The 18,878-nt window shown below is 54.5% G+C and overlaps 1 protein-coding gene across 1 annotated transcript in view; it reads left to right on the top strand.

Moving 5' to 3' along the window:
- The window catches only part of SLC45A3 (solute carrier family 45 member 3), a 24,375-nt gene extending 6,268 nt beyond the window's left edge, over positions 1–18,107 (top strand). Inside the window, exons 2-5 of the mRNA XM_023186857.1 lie at positions 11,092–11,488; positions 12,356–13,141; positions 13,843–14,108; positions 16,294–18,107. Coding sequence (XP_023042625.1) covers positions 11,317–11,488; positions 12,356–13,141; positions 13,843–14,108; positions 16,294–16,731 — 1,662 coding nt within the window. The 5' untranslated portion in view covers positions 11,092–11,316 and the 3' untranslated portion in view covers positions 16,732–18,107. The remainder of the gene's footprint in view (positions 1–11,091; positions 11,489–12,355; positions 13,142–13,842; positions 14,109–16,293) is intronic.
- The last annotated feature ends 771 nt before the right edge of the window (positions 18,108–18,878 follow it).

The raw sequence follows: 18,878 nt of genomic DNA, 5'->3' as shown, positions 1-18,878 counted from the left end.
CCCAGCTAATTTTTGTATTTTTAGTAGAGACAAGGTTTTACCATGTTGCCCAGGCTGGTCCCAAACTCCTGACCTCAAGTCATCCTCCCGCCTTGGCCTCCCAAAGTGCTGGGATTACAAGCGTGAGCCACTGTGCCCAGCCTGTTAATGCTTTTCTCTTGTTACCATATCTTTCGTTATGGAAGTGTTAGTTCTGACCTTTATGATGGAGAGGAAAAAGGGATCTCCCCCACCCCCACCCCTATATTGCATAGTACCTACCTGCTTATCCCCCAAGGCTAAGCAACATGGCCATTCCCACTAGGAAGCCCTGGAAGAACTGCACGTGCCCCCAACATTGGGTCCCCCCCCCATGGATTTGTGTCTTCACACTTGTGCCACCTCATTGTACACCGATTGCATTTTCTTTTGCCAAAGGGAGCTGTGATCAGTTGTTTCTGTGTCCCCAGCACCTTCACAGCGAGCTTACGCACAACTGAGGCTCTGTGGTGGTGGTGGTGGGGGGGTGGGTGGGTGGGTTTCAGTGCTGTTTTTTTTTTTTACGGTCTGATCTATTTTTTTCATTTGAGACGGAGTCTTGCTCTGTCGCCCAGGCTAGAGTGCAGTGGCCGGATCTCAGCTCACCGCAACCTCTGCCTCCTGGGTTCACGCCATTCTCCTGCCTCAGCCTCCCGAGTGGCTGGGACCACAGGCGCCCACCACCTCGCCCGGCTAATTTTTTGTATTTTTAGTAGAGACGGGGTTTCACCGTGTTAGCCAGGAGGGTCTCGATCTCCTGACCTCGTGATCCGCCCGTCTCGGCCTCCCAAAGTGCTGGGATTACAGGCTTGAGCCACCGCGCCCGGCCTCTTCAGTGCTGTTTGACATTCCCGTAGGGGAGGTTAGGTTGCATGCACTGAGGTATACTTCCAAGGGTCAGCAAGCTTGGGATCTTGAAATCAGAAAATGAGTTTCTTTGGGGGCCCACTCTTTCCTTGCTCACCACTGAGTGACTATTTTTGAGAACACGCTTTCTGAGTACTGAGTCTAACTTGGAGCCCTCTGTTTATAAATGGGACTGATCACAGACTCTAGGATTCAGATCTAATAAAGCCTTACAGGCCACTGCGTTTGAAACCCTAGAGGTGGGACATGGCAGAAGTGGAACCAGCACCGTGGTCTGACTCTTGGTCCAGGGCACTGCCCATCTGTAGGTTTGCATAGATCCTTAGTCTCCTGGCCTCTTTCCTGTATACCTCACCGCCTAAGGGAGGCCAGGCTAAAGGGAAGAGTAGGATTGGCTGTACATGGATAGGGAGAGCTGTTTAGCCTGGCTGACTGGCAGGGGTCAAGTTCAGTAGCAGGAAGGCCATTCAGGCTTCTCTTTTCAGGGGCTGTATAAAAAGGCAGGATTGCAGGGAAGGAAGGAACTTCCAAGTGGCCTGGACGCTGTGCCAAGCTCCCTCGTCCCCTCCCATGTTCCTATTCCCCTACCTTGGACCAAGGAATTTCTTGGTACTGCTGCCCCGCCTTGTAGGGAAGCATTTATTGTGGCCCAAGGAGAGAATTCAGTTACTAATTTCTGCCAGGAACAGAGTCCAACTCTGGGAAGGACTAGGGAAGAGGCCAGTTCTGCCCCCAGATGTCCTGGTTACTCGGCTTACTTTCAGGTGACCGCTGACCCTTGGCACTGAGAGTATGTGCCTGAGAGTATGGGGGCAGGTAAAGGATGGGGTAAGTGCAGCTGGGCATCCTTCTCCACCTCATTCCCCTTGACTCATTGGTAGGAGGTCATGAAAGTCCAAATACAAAGTAGGGATTTTATATTCCTATTTCACAAGGGTGAACATGAATGCCTTCCTGAATGCCATGTAGCCTCGTCAGTGAGCCCTTAGGGGGTACCTGCTGGTGAAAAATCACCTACCGGGGGTAGGGGGTGCGTGTGAGATCACCTGGCTGCACAGATGTAAAGAACCTTCGGCATTATCCAGATTAGCTCTCATTTTACGGGTGTAGAAACTGAGTCCCAGAGAGGTGAGATGGCCTGTCTAGGGTACACAACTCTTAAAAAAAAAAAGTGGCTGAAACAGGACTGCTGTCTCCTGGCTCCCAGTTCAGAGCACCTTCCAGCATTTTCAAATGGTTCGAATTTTCTGCTCAACCACTGTTTATTTGTGCAACCTTAGGCATGTTACGTTCTGAGACTGAGCTGTTCATCCTTGAATATGAATATTAAATACCTTGGATTTGGAGTGTATGAATTATATGAGTTATTGGAGAGAAGGTACAATGTATCAAGTACCTAGCACACGCTAGACGCCTCTGAGGCAGTTAGGGGTTGGCCACTGTGTTCATTTTCCCTGTGGATGGAAATCATGCTGTCTCATAACTACGGGATCTTTGTCCCACCTTCCACCTCCCTTCTCAGCCTTCTTCCAGCAGGCAGGTCTGCTGCAGTGACCTCTCCTCACCTGTTGGGGCCAGCACCTGGGGAGGCAGTTGCATTCTTGGCATTCCTCTTGCTGCTAGGGGCTGGAAGAGGCGCTGGTGCGGTGAGGGAGGCACGTGGGTGAGAGGGGAATGGAAACCGAGAAGAAAATGTAGTTGGTTTCCCCTAACCACGGCTGCTCCTGTTTGGGAATGAGAAAGCCCTTCCTCCATTGAGGAGGCAACCGAAGAAGTGGCTACCAGGAACTTTCATATCCTGTATCTCAAACACACTCCACATCTATAAAGTTGGTGGTGTTAATCTAAGTTTCCGTGCCTGTAAAATGGGTATACTAATTGTACCCACCTCATCAGATGGTTGGAAGACAAAGACGCATGGCAGAGTGCCTGGCATGTATTACAACCTCAATGTTGGCTGCTATTGTGCGTTTTCTTTTCTGTTTTGTGTGTTTGTGGTTTGTTTGTTTGAGACAGAGTCACCCTGTTGCCCAGGCTGGAGTGCAGTGTGGCACAATCTTGGTTCACTGCAACCTTGACCTCCCGGTTTCAAGCAATTCTCATGCCTCAGCCTCCTGAGTAGCTGGGATTACAGGTGTGTGCCACTATGCCTGGGCCTGGCTAATTTTTGTATTTTTAGTAGAGACGAGGTTTCACCATTTTGGCCAGGCTGATTTAGAACTTCTTGACCTCAGGTAATCCGCCTGCCTCAGCCTCCTGGAGTGCTGGGATTACAGGCGTGAGCCACTGTGCCCGGCCTGCTATTATTCATTGTGGATGAGGAAACTGAGGCACCAGAGATGAAGTTACAGGCTCATGCTATTCTAATAAGTGGTGGAGCTGGCATGCAAACCCAGGTCGGGCAGACTCGCAAACCCAGGTCAACCTGCAGAGTCTGCCAGGGTTTGGGGACGTCAGGATTCAGAGGGTTGTCGTCCCTCGGGTGGAAGAGAGCTCCAGGTTGAAGAGCCCTGCTGGTCCTGGTTTGGAGGACATGTCCAGTGTGACCTTGGGTTGCAGCTGTTCTCAGAAACGAAGTGTGATTGGGAGGCCCAGGTGCCTGGAGTCAGACTGTGTCTATATTGACTGTCACCACGGGATTGCCAGGTGACCCTTGGGAAAGTACCCATGCTTCAGCCCCAGCTTAGTCTGTCCAGGACTGACTCTGGCCAAGGTGAGGGTCAGGCCAGCCCCAGAATCCCTGTCACTGGGTAGGAGAGGGGAGGGGAGGGCAGTGCTGGCTCCAGGGACTGCCCCTCTGTCCCTTCCCCTCCCCTTCCCCCAATCTCCTCTGGCATTTGTTTCCTTTCCAAAGCTGGACTGGGGCTCTCAGACAGGGCAACAAAAGCCACTCTCCACCACGCCACTGCCACCTGTTGGGTTTTCACACATTGGGGGTGAGTGGGGGGAGGGAGCCGTTGCCCTTTTCCCAGTGTCTGTGGTGTGCCCCCTCTGCCCCCCTAGGGCCTGGGATTCTCTTTGCTGCCCGAAGTGATGGGCTCAGGAGCCGGAGGGGGTGGGGGCCAGCAGCAGCTGGAAGGGGAATTGAGTGGGACGGGGCTGGCGCTGGCAGCCGGAGAGAGTTTGATGGATTACTCTGCAGGCCGAGAGGTTTCTCCCTAATCCCCCTTTGTGTCCCGGCCTGCAGCCCCCTCACCCTCTCTGACAAGCTGCTAAGCAGAAGGCTTCCAGTCCCAGTGAAGAAAAGGCAGCTCAGCAGGGCGAACTCTAAATCCCTGGCCTCCGGGCCCTGGGGGAGGCAGGCATCAGGGAGCAAGTCCGGGGTGGGGCTGGGCTCCCCCCGTCCCACTGCTGGCCCTTATTCTTTCTTAGGAGTCCCTGAGGTGGGGGGGCTTCATTCTGAGTGGGGTCCTTAGGTACCCCTGGAAGCCCTGTGAGGTTGTGAGCCTCCGCTCTTTCTGCAAATCACTGTTTTCTCTAGGGGAGGACTGGGGAAAGCAGAGACCCTCACTGCTTTGGAAATGTTTGGCCCCAGAGAAGGAAAGACTGAGTGGGTTGGGAGTCACCAAAGCCGTGGTTGTCTCATGCCGTGTCCCTCCCGCCATTTCCCTGGCAGCCCAAGCACACAGCACCCCTCACAAGGGATCCGTCATGGGGAGCTCACTGTCTCACAAGAATGCTCATTTCCAGGTCTGGCTGGTACAGGCTGTTTCTCGGGTGTCCCCAAGGCTCCTGTGGAGCTGCAGTGAGGGTGGGGCTCTTGTGGGGAGTGCAGTGTACCAGGTTTCATTAGGTAAACTGACAGCATTGGTGCCCTGGGACTAGGGCGAGTTGGGGGTGGGTAATGGGGATGAGGGCTGGGGAACCCCCAGACCTGAGAGGTCCACTCCCTGTCCCCAACCTAGAGGACCCTGGAGAGCTCAGTTTGGAGCAAGGTGCTGGGGTCGCCCTTTTCTGCCATCTCACTGACCTGGGGCAGGGCAGCCTTGGTGGGGTGTGTGTCCAGGAGGTTGGCCCAGGGTGACCCCACCCGCTTTCCTCAGCTGAGTCATTATTCCTCGTGCCTCGCCAGCCCCCGGTTTCCCCTTCTGTGGGGAGGGCTGCGGGGTGGCTGTGAAGGGGAGAGGAGCCGCTTCTGAGGAGCCTGAGAGAAAGCAGCGGGTCTTTGTGAGTGTGCAGGGAACACGCAGGGTCGCTGAGCCTGCGGGGTCAGGGTGGGGGCTGCAGCCGTTTGATGTGCCTGGGTGGGGTTTTATGCTGGCCTGCATAAAGAAGCCTTAGAATTGCTGCCTGACACAGGCCCGGGGCGGGGGCTGCCCCCAGCCTGGGCTTCCACTGGTCTCTGTCTGTCAGCAGAGGGAATCTGCTCCCCCAGCTCCACCTCAGCCGTGCGTGCGGGGTGGCAGGATCCCCTTTGAAAGGCCTCTTTATACATCCCCCTCTGACCCTCCCTTCCCTTAGGGAGCTACCAGGGAGTGGGCTCGGGTCGGCTTTCCTCCTCCTCTGCCACTCTGTCTTCTGTATTTTGGACAAAGTTCAGGCCAAGTTTGTTCCTGTTGCTCAGTTTCATTTCCCCCAAAACTCCCTGCTCGGGGTCTGGTCTGAAGTGGGGGCTTTCCAATCCAGGAGGGTTCATCTGAGCCTCTCATCACCTTTGAGCCCATAGGAGTTGCTCCCTCTGGAGTTGGGCCTGGAAAGTCCTCAGTGTGTGGGGAGCACGTGGGAAGAGGAGAACTTAAGCCCTCACCCTTGCTTCTACTGCCACCCCTTGCTCTTAGCCATTCATTCATTAGGTCCCTTTGCTTGCTGGGGCGGGAGCCAGCCCTGGGGGTGTCACATATTGGGGTGCATAGGGGCATGTATCTCCCAGTACCTGGAGGGGAGCAGTGAGGATCCAGGTTCACTGACCTTGCCCAGGGCCCTCAGTCTCTCTGGGTTTTGATTCTGTTGCCCCAAGGATGAGGAAGGATGACCTGGGGCAGAGCTCCAGAAAGGTTCCCAGAGGCCTTGGGTTTCCTCCAGCTTTCTTGCTGTCTTGCCATTGCTGGGCCCAGAGAGGAGGGGAGATGGTTGGAACTTGAGAGGGACTTGTCCTAGAAGGCTGCCTGTTCCTTGCCTTTCTGAGAGGTCAGACCCTCCACTTCCTTCCTCTTCCTGCCCACTCCTTGCCAGGTGAACACTGTGAGGCTGGCTCTTCTGATTGATCTTGTCTTTGCCAGACAAAGTGTTCCAGGAGTAGTGGAGCAGGAGGATTTTAGAAGCATCTCCAAGACCGGAGGGTGTAGGGGAGAATTGGACCCTGTCCCCAGGGGGACGGAGGAGTTCCGCAGACTTGGGGCAGGAGGCGGAGTTCCAACACTGATCTGTCACTTGCAAGCTTTGGCAAGAAGCTTGCCCTGGGGCTGCTGATGGGAGTGGTGGCCAGGAAAGTGGTACTGAAAGACTTCTTGTTCTCTGACCTCCCTGAGCCTGAGAACTGAGAAAGGCTGGGCTCTTCCATTTGTGCTCCAGGGAAGGCGGCCCTGGAAGGGGGATGGCGAGCCGCTGGACTTAGTGCTCAGGAGTCCTCTGTGGTCTCCTTAGCCTGAGGACCCTGGAGTAGGGATGCAATGACAGGGACCGAGGCACTGGGAAGGATGCAAGGATAAGAAAAAGGGACTTTGAAGGGCAGAGTGTGCTTATGGGCTTGGAACTCCTCAGGCAATTCTGAGCTGGGAAGAGTAAAGTCTGGGGGTGTTGAGAGGACTCTGGACCCCTGGGCAGAGTAGAACTCAAACAAGGGAGGACAGGCTCTGCCACCAAATACAGGGGTGCTTGAAGCCTGCCCCCTTCCTAGTCAAATCCTTTCCCCACCTGGCCCAACCCCTAGTTATCAGGCAAAAAATCTCTGGGTGGGGTTGGGGGGCATTGGAGAAAGGCAACCCAGGAAGGGGGAAGCTACTAATGAGCTATCTGGGCTGTAGGAGGATGGTGGGGGGCACTCTTCTCTTTATCCCTTTCTTTTTGTCTTTTTCCCATGTGGGCTAAGAAGGATCCTGCTAATTCCTGGGGGGCCTGGGAACTGGATTAAGGGAGGGGCAAAGCAGGTGGGGTGATTAATGGTTGCTGGACAGCTGTGGTTTATTTTTATTTATTTGTTTTTTAGAGATCAAGTCTCACTCTGTTGCCCAGGCTGGAGAACAGTGACACGATCATAGCTCACTTGCAGCCTCGAACTCCTGGACTCAGGAGATCCTCCCACCTCAGCCTCCTGAGTAGCTGGGATTATAGGTGCATGCCACCATGCCCAGCTAATTTTTATTTTTTATTTTATTTATTTGTTATTTATTTTATTTTATTATTATTATTTATCTTTGAGACAGAGTCTCGCTGTCTCACCCAGGCTGGAGTGCAGTGGCGCGATCTTGGCTCACTGCAAGCTCTGCTGCTTCCTGGGTTCACGCCATTCTCCTGCCTCAGCCTCCCGAGAAGCTGGGACTACAGGCGCCCGCCACCACACCCGGCTAATTTTTTTGTATTTTTAGTCGAGATGGGGTTTCACCGTGTTCGCCAGGATGGTCTCGATCTCCTGACCTCGTGATCCACCCGCCTCGGCCTCCCAGAGTGCTGGGATTACAGACGTGAGCCACCATGCCCGGCCTATTTTTTATTTTATTTGAGATGGGGTCTTGCACTGTTGCAGGGGCTGGGGTGCAGTGGTACAATCTTGGCTCACTGCAACCTCTGCCTCCCGGGTTCAAGCGATTCTCCTGCCAGAGCCTCTTGAGTAGCTAGGATTACAGGTGCCTGCCACCACGCCTAGCTATTTTTGTATTTTTAGTAGAGATGGAGTTTCGCTATGTTGGCCAGGCTGGTCTGGAACTCCTGACCTGGTGATCCACCTGCCTCCGCCTCCCAAAGTGCTGGGATTATAGGCGTGAACCACCATGCCCAGCTGTTCTATTTGTTTTTCGAGACAGAATCTTGCTGTGTCACTCAGAGTGGAGTACAGTGGCATGATCTTGGCTCACTGCAACCTCCACCTCCCAGGTTCAAGTGATTCTCCTCCTTCAGCCTCCCAAGTAGCTGGGATTGTAGGCACACGCCACCACGCCCAGCTAATTTTTGTATTTTTAGTAGAGATGGGTTTCACTACATTGGCCAGGCTAGTCTTGAACCTCCTGACCTCAGGCAATTTGCCTGCTTTGGCCTCTCAAAGTGCTGGGATTATAGGCATGAGCCACTGTGCCCTGCCTATTTTATTTTTATTTTTGTAGCAACAGGGTCTTGCTATGTTGCCCAGGCTGTTCTTAAGCTCCTGTCCTCAAGCCATCCTCCCACTCCAGCCTCCCAAAGTGCTGAGATTACACATGTGAGCCACTGTGTCTGGCCTGCAAATTATTTTAAACAATAGGGAGCAGCCAGCACTTAGAGAATGGGTGCAGGTTATGGGCGAGGCTGGGTCTAACAAATCTCTGTTTGCTCAGGGAGGACCTGGTATCCTGAAAACCCAGAGCAGGTTAGCATTCAGGGCCCTCCCAGAACAAGGGTGGGGAGTGGAATGGGCTGGAAGCCTTTGGCTGCAGAATCCCTCCTCTTAGGCTGGATGGCACTGCCTCTTGGTCTCTGTGCTATCTCCTGCTTTCCTTCTTGGGGGCACTGTGGAAATGCAGCAATGAGGGGCTCAAGTTGAACCTACGACAGCTCAGCTAAGACTGAGGTCTGGCCTTCACCTTCCTTTTGAAGACAGTATGGGTCAGTATTTTACACACCTTCTCATGCCACCTCCATAGGAGGCCCTGTGCCCCATCCCAAAGGGTGAGTCTGACCAGGATTTAGGGGAGGAGGCTGCTGGTTGCCCAGCCTTATCTCAATTCCCTTCCTTCATTATCTGCCAGCTGCAAAGCCCTTGAAGGTGGTGGTGGAGTGAACAGACCTTACCCAGGACTGATAGCCATCTAATTTTTTTTTTTTTTTTTTTTTTTTAGGCAGTGTCTCCCTCTGTCTCCCAGACTGGAGGCAGTGTTCTGATCATTGCACACTGCACACTACACCCTTGACTTCCCAGACTCAAGCAATCCTCCCATCTCAGCCCCTTAAGTAGCTGGGACCACAGGTGCATACTACCACGCCTGGCTAATATTTAAATTTTTTGTAGAAAGGGGGATCTCGCTGTGTTGCCCAGGCTGGTCTTAAACTCCTAGGCTCAAGTGATCCTCCTGCCTTGACCTCTCGAAGTTCTGAGATTACAGGCATGAGCCACCACACTTGATCCTGATTTCTCTGTGGCACAGCTCAGAGCACCCACAACACGCTTTGTAACATGCAAAGCCGCATGGGGCTTAGTATTATGTGAAAAGATAAGAGAAGTTGAAGTGCCTTTTATTATGAGGTGCTGAGATTGGCAGAGGGCATGAGTGGGGCCTGGGGGTGGTCTCTGGTGGAGGAGACTGGAGCCAGGCCCTCAGCCACTGTGGTCCTTGCACCAGAGTAGATGCCCTTCAGTAGCATTTATGGGATTGAATTAGGGAGGAGAACGTGCTCCAGCCATGAGTGCCAGGAAGCTCTGTCCCCTTCCTCTGTTTTGGGATGGATGACAGATAAGGAGCCTCCTGCCTTTCCTCACCAAGGCTCACCCTCTTTAGTATCTACTCTTGATGTGTGACTTGGTTCCCTCTTTTGTAGTCACTTTTTCTTTTTTTTTTTTTTTTTGAGATGGAGTTTTGCTCTCATTGCCCAGGCTGGAGTGCAAATGCATGATCTCGGCTCACCGCAACCTCTGCCTCCCAGGTTCAAGCGATTCTCCTGCCTCAACCTCCCAAGTAGCTGGGATTACAGGCATGAGCCACCACGCCTGGCAAATTTTGTATTTTTAGTAGAGACGGGGTTTTACCATGTTGGTCAGGCTGGTCGCAAACTCTCGACCTCAAGTGATCTGCCCACCTTGGCCTCCCAAAGTTTATTTTTTTTGAGACGGGAGTCTTGCTCTGTTGCCCAGACTACAGTGCAGTGGTTCATTGCAACCTCCACCCCCCGGGTTCAAGCAGTTCTGCCTCTGCTTCCCGATTAGCTGAGATTACAGGCACCTGCCACCATGCCCGGCTAATTTTTGTATTTTTAGCAGAGACAGGGTTTCACCATGTTGGCAAGGCTGGTCTTGAACTCCTGACCTCAAATGATCTGCCTGCCTCGGCCTCCCAAAGTGCTAGGATTACAGGCGTGTGCCACCACACCTGACTTTTCATAGTGACTTCTAAGCAGAGGCGACTGCAATGGGTGTATTGTCCAGGAGCAAGACTTGGAGGCCACTTGCTTGGCGGGGGAGATACAGGATGGTTCTCTTTGCACAGGAGGCAGGTATAGCAGGAAGGGGTGTGGGACTTCTCTGCTGAAAATTGAAAGGAGCACAGAAAAATTCCTTTCTCTGCCATTTAAGGAGCACAGAAGGGCTGCCCTGGAAGTGGCTGGGCATCCTGCCAGCTTGGGGGAGTCCCTGGTATCATTACAGGTGCTGCCAGGTGGTGTGGTTTCATGGCCCTGTGAGCTAGAACCTGGGGACGGCTCCACTCTCCCATGACAGTTGGACAGCCACGTGTGGGACTGTTTCTTCCCCTTGAATGTTGACCTCAGGGAGGAACTCAAGGTAGAGATTTTCAGGCCTAGGCTCATCCCAGGGAGCCTTCTCTAAGTTAAAACCCAACCTAACAAAACAGCCTCTCCTCCCTTTCCCCTTCATCCTGGTCTTTGGTTAGGGGTTGTGGTGTAGTGTGGCTCATGGCCAAGCAATGTGGAATAGGAAGTGTTACTCTTAACAAATGGGAATTGAACACCCCAGGTTTGGGGAGTAGAAAGGGAAAAGCAAACAAACCAGGCCTGGCAGAGGGTCTCTGGGGGCACCTTGCTAGCTGGTTTGATTGCTTCCCCCTCCCCTCCCCAGTACTAACAGGGAAGGACAATTGTAGATTTTTCAAAACAGAGAACAACCAACATCTGTTTGGCTCTGGAGAGTGCGAGGTTTAAAAAATCATATTTACCTTATTAATTATGTCAGCCTTAGGCTAATATTAACATGCATTTCCTGACTGGGCAGCAGGGGGTGGCACCTTGGTGGCAGGGCCAATCGCCAGCCTGTGAATGATCAGGATCCAGACGATTTAGAGCAAATCCTGGAGACCTGGCTCCCAGAACTTAACACCCCGTGTGCTTGTGATTGCCCCGCCCTTTTAGGATCTGAGTGATGTGTCCCCACTGAGGTGCCCCACAGCAGCAGGTGTTGAGCATGGGCTGAGAAGCTGGACCGGCACCAAAGGGCTGGCAGAAATGGGCGCCTGGCTGATTCCTAGGCAGTTGGCGGCAGCAAGGAGGAGAGGCCGTGGCTTCTGGAGCAGAGCGGAGATGAAGCAGTTCTGGAGTGCTTAAACGGCCCCCTGAGCCCTACCCGCCCGGCCCACTATGGTCCAGAGGCTGTGGGTGAGCCGCCTGCTGCGGCACCGGAAAGCCCAGCTCTTGCTGATCAACCTGCTAACCTTTGGCCTGGAGGTGTGTTTGGCTGCAGGCATCACCTATGTGCCGCCTCTGCTGCTGGAAGTGGGGGTAGAAGAGAAGTTCATGACCATGGTGCTGGGTGAGTCACAACATCCTCCTTCCTTCCTGTTCCAGATATGTGCCACCTGGGATGTGGGGCAGGAGTACCTCTGCCCTGGGAGCTGCTTGGAGGGAGAGGCGATCTGCTGGGAAGGCACTGCTGGGCAGGAGGGTGACCCTGGGCTGAGGGGGCACACCAAGAGAAAGAAGAGAATATCAAGGACATACCCTAGTCACCTCTGGATCCCTGGTCCTGCACAGTGCCTGGCTCATAGGATACAATGGAGAAAGGCTCCTAACCTTTGGCTAGCCCTTTTATAATTTACAGCGATTATCTCATTCAATGTTTACAACTACCATTTGAGGTGATCCATTTTGCAGAGAAGGAAGCAGAGGCTTTTAAGAGGTTAGGTAAGCCTTAGCCGAAGCCAAATAGCAGCTGAACAGTAGAGCTGGGACTCCATCAAGGTCACCCAGCTGGGGCTTGCTCCTACCCCTAGGACAAGGGGCAAACTTCTGACTCTGCAGATAAATTCTGCAAAAGCCACAGAAGGCAAGTAGTTACCATTGTGTGACAACCCCTCACCCCCAGGGAGAGGTGTCCCTCCGAGGATTGCAGGCTCTGGAGTCACACTGCTTGTTGAAACACTGCCTCTTACCCTCCCTAGGTCTGCACCTTTGAATAAGTATCACTTCTTAGTTGCCTCCATGCCTCAGTTTGTCCATCTGAAAATGGGGGCATCTGTAATGCCTGTGTTATGAGGAGTAAATTACAGAATCCCTGTGAAGACGTAGCACAGTGCCGAGTACGGAATGTTATCTCCATCCTTCTCACAGAGCTTGGGTCCCCTTCCCTTTGCCCTTTACTTGTCCCAGCCGTTGACTCATACTACTTCCCTTCTTGCAGGCATCGGTCCAGTGCTGGGCCTGGTCTCTGTCCCGCTCCTAGGCTCAGCCAGTGACCACTGGCGCGGACGCTATGGCCGCCGGCGGCCCTTCATCTGGGCGCTGTCCTTGGGCATCCTGCTGAGCCTCTTTCTCATCCCAAGGGCCGGCTGGCTGGCGGGGCTGCTGTGCCCGGATCCCAGGCCCCTGGAGCTGGCACTGCTCATCCTGGGCGTGGGGCTGCTGGACTTCTGTGGCCAGGTGTGCTTCACTCCACTGGAGGCCCTGCTCTTTGACCTCTTCCGGGACCCGGACCACTGTCGCCAGGCCTACTCCGTCTATGCCTTCATGATCAGTCTTGGGGGCTGCCTGGGCTACCTCCTGCCTGCCATTGACTGGGACACCAGTGCCCTGGCCCCCTACCTGGGCACCCAGGAGGAGTGCCTCTTTGGCCTGCTCACCCTCATCTTCCTCACCTGCGTAGCAGCCACACTGCTGGTGGCTGAGGAGGCAGCACTGGGCCCCGCTGAGCCAGCGGAAGGGCTGTCTGCCCCCTCCCTGCCGTCCCACTGCTGTCCATGCTGGGCCCGCCTGGCTTTCCGGAACCTGGGCGCCCTGCTTCCCCGGCTACACCGGCTGTGCTGCCGCATGCCCCGCACCCTGCGCCGGCTCTTCGTGGCTGAGCTGTGCAGCTGGATGGCACTCATGACCTTCACGCTGTTTTACACGGATTTCGTGGGTGAGGGGCTGTACCAGGGCGTGCCCAGAGCTGAGCTGGGCACCGAGGCCCGGAGACACTATGATGAAGGTAAGGCTCGGCAGCCAGCAGAGGCTGGTGTGGGAGCCGCCCCCCAGAGACGACACTTGGGGCTGTGTCTGGGCTGGTGCCTCTCCATCCTGGCCCTTCTCTGTCAGGAAAGTGGGGATGGACCCAGTCTGCACACACAGCTCCTCATGGGTGTGGAACATCTCTGCCTGCAGTTTCAGGAGGGCCTCTGGCTGCTCTAGGAGTTTGATCAGAGTCATTGCCCCAGTTTGACAGAAGGAAAGGTGGAACTTATTCAAAGTCTTGAGGGAGTGGAAGAGTCAAGGCTGGATTTTAGACCTGCCTGGTTCCAGCCGCAGTGTTGCCTCTGCTCCCCCGATGACTTTCCAAATAATCTCACCAGTGCCTTCCAGCTCAGGCGTCCTAGAAGCGTCTTGAAGCCTATGGCCAGCTGTCTTTGTGTTCCCTCTCACCCTCCTGTCCCCACAGCTGAGACTCCCAGGAAACCTTCAGACCACCTTCCTCTGCCTTCAGCGAGGGGCTTTGCCCACATTCTCTGAGGGTCAGGGGAAGAACCTGGACTCCCATTGCTACAGGTAGAAAGGGGAAGGGTGCTGGCGAGCAGGGCTGGTCCACAGCAGGTCTTGTGCAGCAGGTGCCTGTGGTCCTGCCTTCTCATCTCCTCAAGACTGCACGTACCCTTCCCTTCCAGGCCCTGTCTGATGGCCTCTCTCCCTCTGCAGGCGTTCGGATGGGCAGTCTGGGGCTGTTCCTGCAGTGCGCCATCTCCCTGGTCTTCTCTCTGGTCATGGACCGGCTGGTGCAGCGATTCGGCACTCGAGCAGTCTATCTGGCCAGTGTGGCAGCTTTCCCTGTGGCTGCCGGTGCCACGTGCCTGTCCCACAGTGTGGCCGTGGTGACGGCTTCAGCCGCCCTCACCGGGTTCACCTTCTCAGCCCTGCAGATCCTGCCCTACACACTGGCCTCCCTCTACCACCGGGAGAGGCAGGTACTCATTGGCCGGTGGGTGGAGTCAGGGTGGGAGGGGTGGTCTGGGTTTTTGGGAGGCCCACTAGCCCAGAACCTGATATCTGGCAAGGAACTTTGGAGAAGGCTTCTTTGAATCAGAGAGGAAGCTCATCCTAGCCTCAGGGCCAGAGGCTTGGTCTACAGAAGAGTGTAGATTAGATTCTGGGAATGACTTCCTGGGGTCAGGACTGTGTAGCACTTGAATGGATGATTGCAGGAAATGCAAAACCATTAGTGGGAATCCCGAAGAGTCAGGCCAGCAGGAGCCCTAGGTTTCTAGGCTGGTTGTTCTATGAAGAGGCAGGCCGCTAGATCAGATGACCCCTGGGCCGGTCAGCCTCAGCAGATGGGAGTGGGAATGGTCCGGCCTTAGCAACACCTCTTTCTTCAGGGAGCAGCAACCTGACTTAGCCTGTGTCCTACTCTGGTCTCTAGATAGGGCAGGCTCCTTCCTACCCACTTCCTTTCTGGCTTTTCTAATTCCCTTTTCTTTTCCTGCCTCTCTCCTTTGCCTCCTTCCCTTTCCCCTTCCCCTTCCGCCGCCGTGGCAGATATCTGAGCTTGATACCTGACCCACTCACTTGGGCACTGTGTGAGTTGTGGGGACCCCCTGCTTGGTCGGCCCTACACTAACCAGCCCTCCAGGGGCCCCCTTCCTTGGGAAGCCACCTAACCCAGGCAGTGTGGTCACCCTGTCCCCTCCACTGACCTCACTGAGCTACAACCCTGGGTGCTGGACTCTGCCTTGAGGGGCATGAAGTTGGGGTGTCCCAAGGGAGGAGGAGATGTAGGCCTGCTCTCAGAGAGCTCTCAGACTGTAGGGAAGACCTGCCCCTGCCTCTCACAGCACTGGAGGAGGAGTAGGTAAGTTTGTAGCTGAGAGGCTGGTTAACTGAGCAGGTAGCTGCAGGGGTGAGAGGTATGGAGGGGAGGGGCTAAGGTTTTGGTTGGGGGAGCCTGGTCCCCGAGACCCCTGTTAGCCCACTGATAACCTTCAGCCTTCACTCTTCTGCTTGCCTGGGCTGGGGGCAGAGGGCTGGCATCAGCAGCTAGGCCTGAGTGTGTGCCATCGTGCCAGGGAACGTTCTGGGGCTAGCCATCTTTTCCAGATGCAGCAGCATGTCTACCCTCGGACCACTCCAGACTCTAGCCTTAGCAGACATTCCTGGGGTGGCAGGCAGGGAGGAGAAGTCCTGGGAGGCCCCTTCCTAACAGCAGCTGATGGCAGACTTGGCACTGCACACTGTCTGCCTGTTCCTTTACCCACTTGTTGAGCTGCATGGTGAGCCGTGGGCTTCCCTGGTGTCAGGTTTGAGCTTTGCCATGGCTCCTAGCTCGCAAATGCAGCCAACTCAACTCTTCTGGCATGGGGACAATGTTGGATAAGACCTGGCCTTGTCCTTAAATCGGAGGCTCTGGGCCATCAAGGGCAGGGGTTGGGGGGATGCTGGTCGACCAGTCACTCTGATCTAAGTCAGACAGGAAGGAAGTGGGAAGCCTTCAACATTAGCACAGCTGGGGCTGGAGGAGGTGGGAAGAGGGGCATTCCTCCTGCTTGAGGTCTACTGGATTCTCCCTGCCCCAAGGCTGGGGACAAGGGAGCTCATGGCAGGGCAGCTACCCTAGTGGCATCTGGGACGCCAGAGAGGCAGAGCTTCTATGCACAGGGCAATGAGGATTTCCAGATGTCAAAGCGGAGGGCAGGCAGGAAGGAAGGTTAGGAGAGCCGCGTGGGGTTTGGGCTATCAGGGGCCCTGCCTTGGCTTTTGTTCCTCTGTTCTGTGCGTCTCCTCCCACCATCTTCATTCCCCCTGTGTCTTTTCCTTACCTTGGAGCTCTGTTCTCTCTCTGACTTGTGGTATTGAGTTTGTCTGCCTCTTACCTGTTCTAAGAGGCTAGAGGAGACCTAGATTTTGGGGTTCACATTTTGTCCCCGCCCCACCCATTACCCTTCTGCAACTCCTGAGGAAGGGTCCTGGTTAGACCTGCACCAAGTAGGGTCTTCATCTTCTCTCCTGTTCCTGATTCTCATGAAGCCCCATTGCCTGTGTTTTTCTGGCCCCTGGGGTGGAGGTGAGGGTCTGTTCTCACAGCTGGGGGCGTGGGGGTCCCAGTGCTGGGTACACACCTGTCCTCTTCCCCTTTTCTTCACCCCTCCGCCTTAGGTGTTCCTGCCCAAATACCGAGGGGACGCTGGAGGCACTAGCAGTGAGGACAGCCTGATAACCAGCTTCCTGCCAGGCCCTAAGCCTGGAGCTCCCTTCCCTAATGGACACGTGGGTGCTGGAGGCAGTGGCCTGCTTCCGCCTCCACCCGCGCTCTGCGGGGCCTCTGCCTGCGATGTCTCCGTACGTGTGGTGGTGGGTGAGCCCACCGAGGCCAGGGTGGTTCCGGGCCGGGGCATCTGCCTGGACCTCGCCATCCTGGATAGTGCCTTCCTGCTGTCCCAGGTGGCCCCGTCCCTGTTTATGGGCTCCATTGTCCAGCTCAGCCAGTCTGTCACTGCCTATATGGTGTCTGCTGCAGGCCTGGGTCTGGTTGCCATTTACTTTGCTACACAGGTAGTATTTGACAAGAGCGACTTGGCCAAGTACTCGGTGTAGAAAACTTCCAGCACATGGGGGTGGAGGGCCTGCCTCACTGGGTCCCAGCTCCCCACTCTTTGTTAGCCCCGTGGGGCTGCCGGGCTGGCCGCCAGTTTCTGTTGCTGCCAAAGTAATGTGGCTCTCTGCTGCCACCCTGTGCTGCTGAGGTGCGTAGCTGCACAGCTGGGGGCTGGGGCATCCCTCTCCCTTCTCCCCAGTCTCTAGGGCTGCCTGACTGGAAGCCTTCCAAGGGGGTTTCAGTCTGGACTCCTACAGGGAGGCCAGAAGGGCAGGGCATTTGATTCGCTCCATGCACTGGAATGTGGGGACTCTGCAGGTGGATTACCCAGGTTCAGGGTTAACAGCTAGCCTCCTGGCTGAGACATACCTAGAGAAGGGGTTTTGGGAGCTGAATAAACTCAGTCACCTGGTCTCCCACCTCTAAGCCCCCAACCTGCAGCTTCGTTTAATGTAGCTCTTGCATGGGAGTTTCTAGGATGAAACACTCCTCCGTGGGATTTGAACGTATGAAAGTTATTTGTGGGGAAGAGTCCTGAGGGGCAACACACAAGAACCAGGTCCCCTGGGCCCACAGCACTGCCTTTTTGCTGATCCCCCGACTCTTACCTTTTATCAGGACGTGGTCTATTGGTCCCTTTGTTGCCATCATAGGGACACAGGCATTTAAATATTTAACTTATTTATTTAACAAAGTAGAAGGGAATCCATTGCTAGCTTTTCTGTGTTGGTGTCTTAAGATTTGGGTAGGGTGGGATCCCCAACAATCAGGTCCACTGAGATCGCTGGTCATTGGGCTGATCATTGCCAGAATCTTCTTCTCCTGGGGTCTGGCTCCTCAAAATGCCTAACCCAGGACCTTGGAAATTTTACTCATCCCAACTGATAATTCCAAATGCTGTTACCCAAGGTTAGGGGGTTGAAGGAAGGTGGAGGGTGGGGCTTCAGGTCTCAACAGCTTCCCTAACCACCCCTTTTCTCTCGGCCCAGCCTGGTTCCCCCCACTTCTACTCCCCTCTACTGTCTCTAGGACTGGGCTGATGAAGGCACTGCCTGAAATTTCCCTCACCCCCAACTTTCCCCACTGGCTCCACAACCCCGTTTGGAGCTGTTGCAGGACCAGAAGCACAAAGTGTGGTTTCCCAGGCCTTTGTCCATATCAGCCCCCCAAGAGTATATCTGTGCTTGGGGAATCTCACACAGAAACTCAGGAGCACCCCCTGCCTGAGCTAAGGAGGTCTTATCTCTCAGGGGGGTTTAAGTGCCGTTTGCAATAATGTCTTATTTATTTAGCGGGGCAAATATTTTATACTGTAAGTGAGCAATCAGAGTATAATGTTTATGGTGATGAAATTAAAGGCTTTCTTATATGTTTATTGGCATGTGTTTCTTTTATGAGGGAAAGACCAGATCTTTCTACAACATTCTTAACTCCCCGTTCGGGGGCCCTTTGGCTTTTGGCAGGTTCACTTCCCAGTAGCCACCAGCAGGTGGAGGCATAGACCAGCATTCTTTGTGTCAATTGCCAATTGGGTGGGGCCCTGCTGCACCTTGGACTGGGGGGTTTAGGAGTTGGGAAGAGGGGGTCTGGAAGACTTTGAAGTGTGGGACAATGGTGGCATTTTCCATCTAAAAGACCCCAGAGTAGGGCTGGGTATGATGACTCATGCCTGTAATCCCAGCACTTTGGGAGGCTGAGGCAGGTGGATCACTTGAGGTCAGGAGTTCGGGACCAGCCTGGCCAACATGATGAAACCCCGTCTCTACTGAAAATATAAAAAATTAGCCAGGTGTGGTGGTGTGTGCCTGTGATCCCAGCTACTTGGGCAGCTGAGACACAAGAATCGCTTGAACCCAGGAGGTGGAGGTTGCAGTGAGCCTAGATCGTGCCATTGCACTCCAGCCTCGGAAACAAGAGCGAAACTCTGTCTCAAAAAATGAAAAAAAAAATAAAGGCTCCATAGTGTGGCCAGGAGATGGAACAAGCACCCATCACCCACAGCATGGGAATAGGGAATGCACTTGGCATGTGCACGATGAGGCTTTTGACCCTACTGTGCCTTGGTTCACGCCCGTTCCCCTCTCTTCCACCGTCATGCCGGGCCCAGGTCAAACTCAGAGTCTTCCCTGCCCTGCCATCTCCCCAA

Source organism: Piliocolobus tephrosceles, chromosome 1 (genome assembly GCF_002776525.5).
Source record: "Piliocolobus tephrosceles isolate RC106 chromosome 1, ASM277652v3, whole genome shotgun sequence".
NCBI classification, from domain to species: Eukaryota; Metazoa; Chordata; class Mammalia; order Primates; family Cercopithecidae; genus Piliocolobus; species Piliocolobus tephrosceles.
Note: the sequence above shows the minus strand (reverse complement) of the source record. Positions and strands in the feature narration are given on the sequence as shown.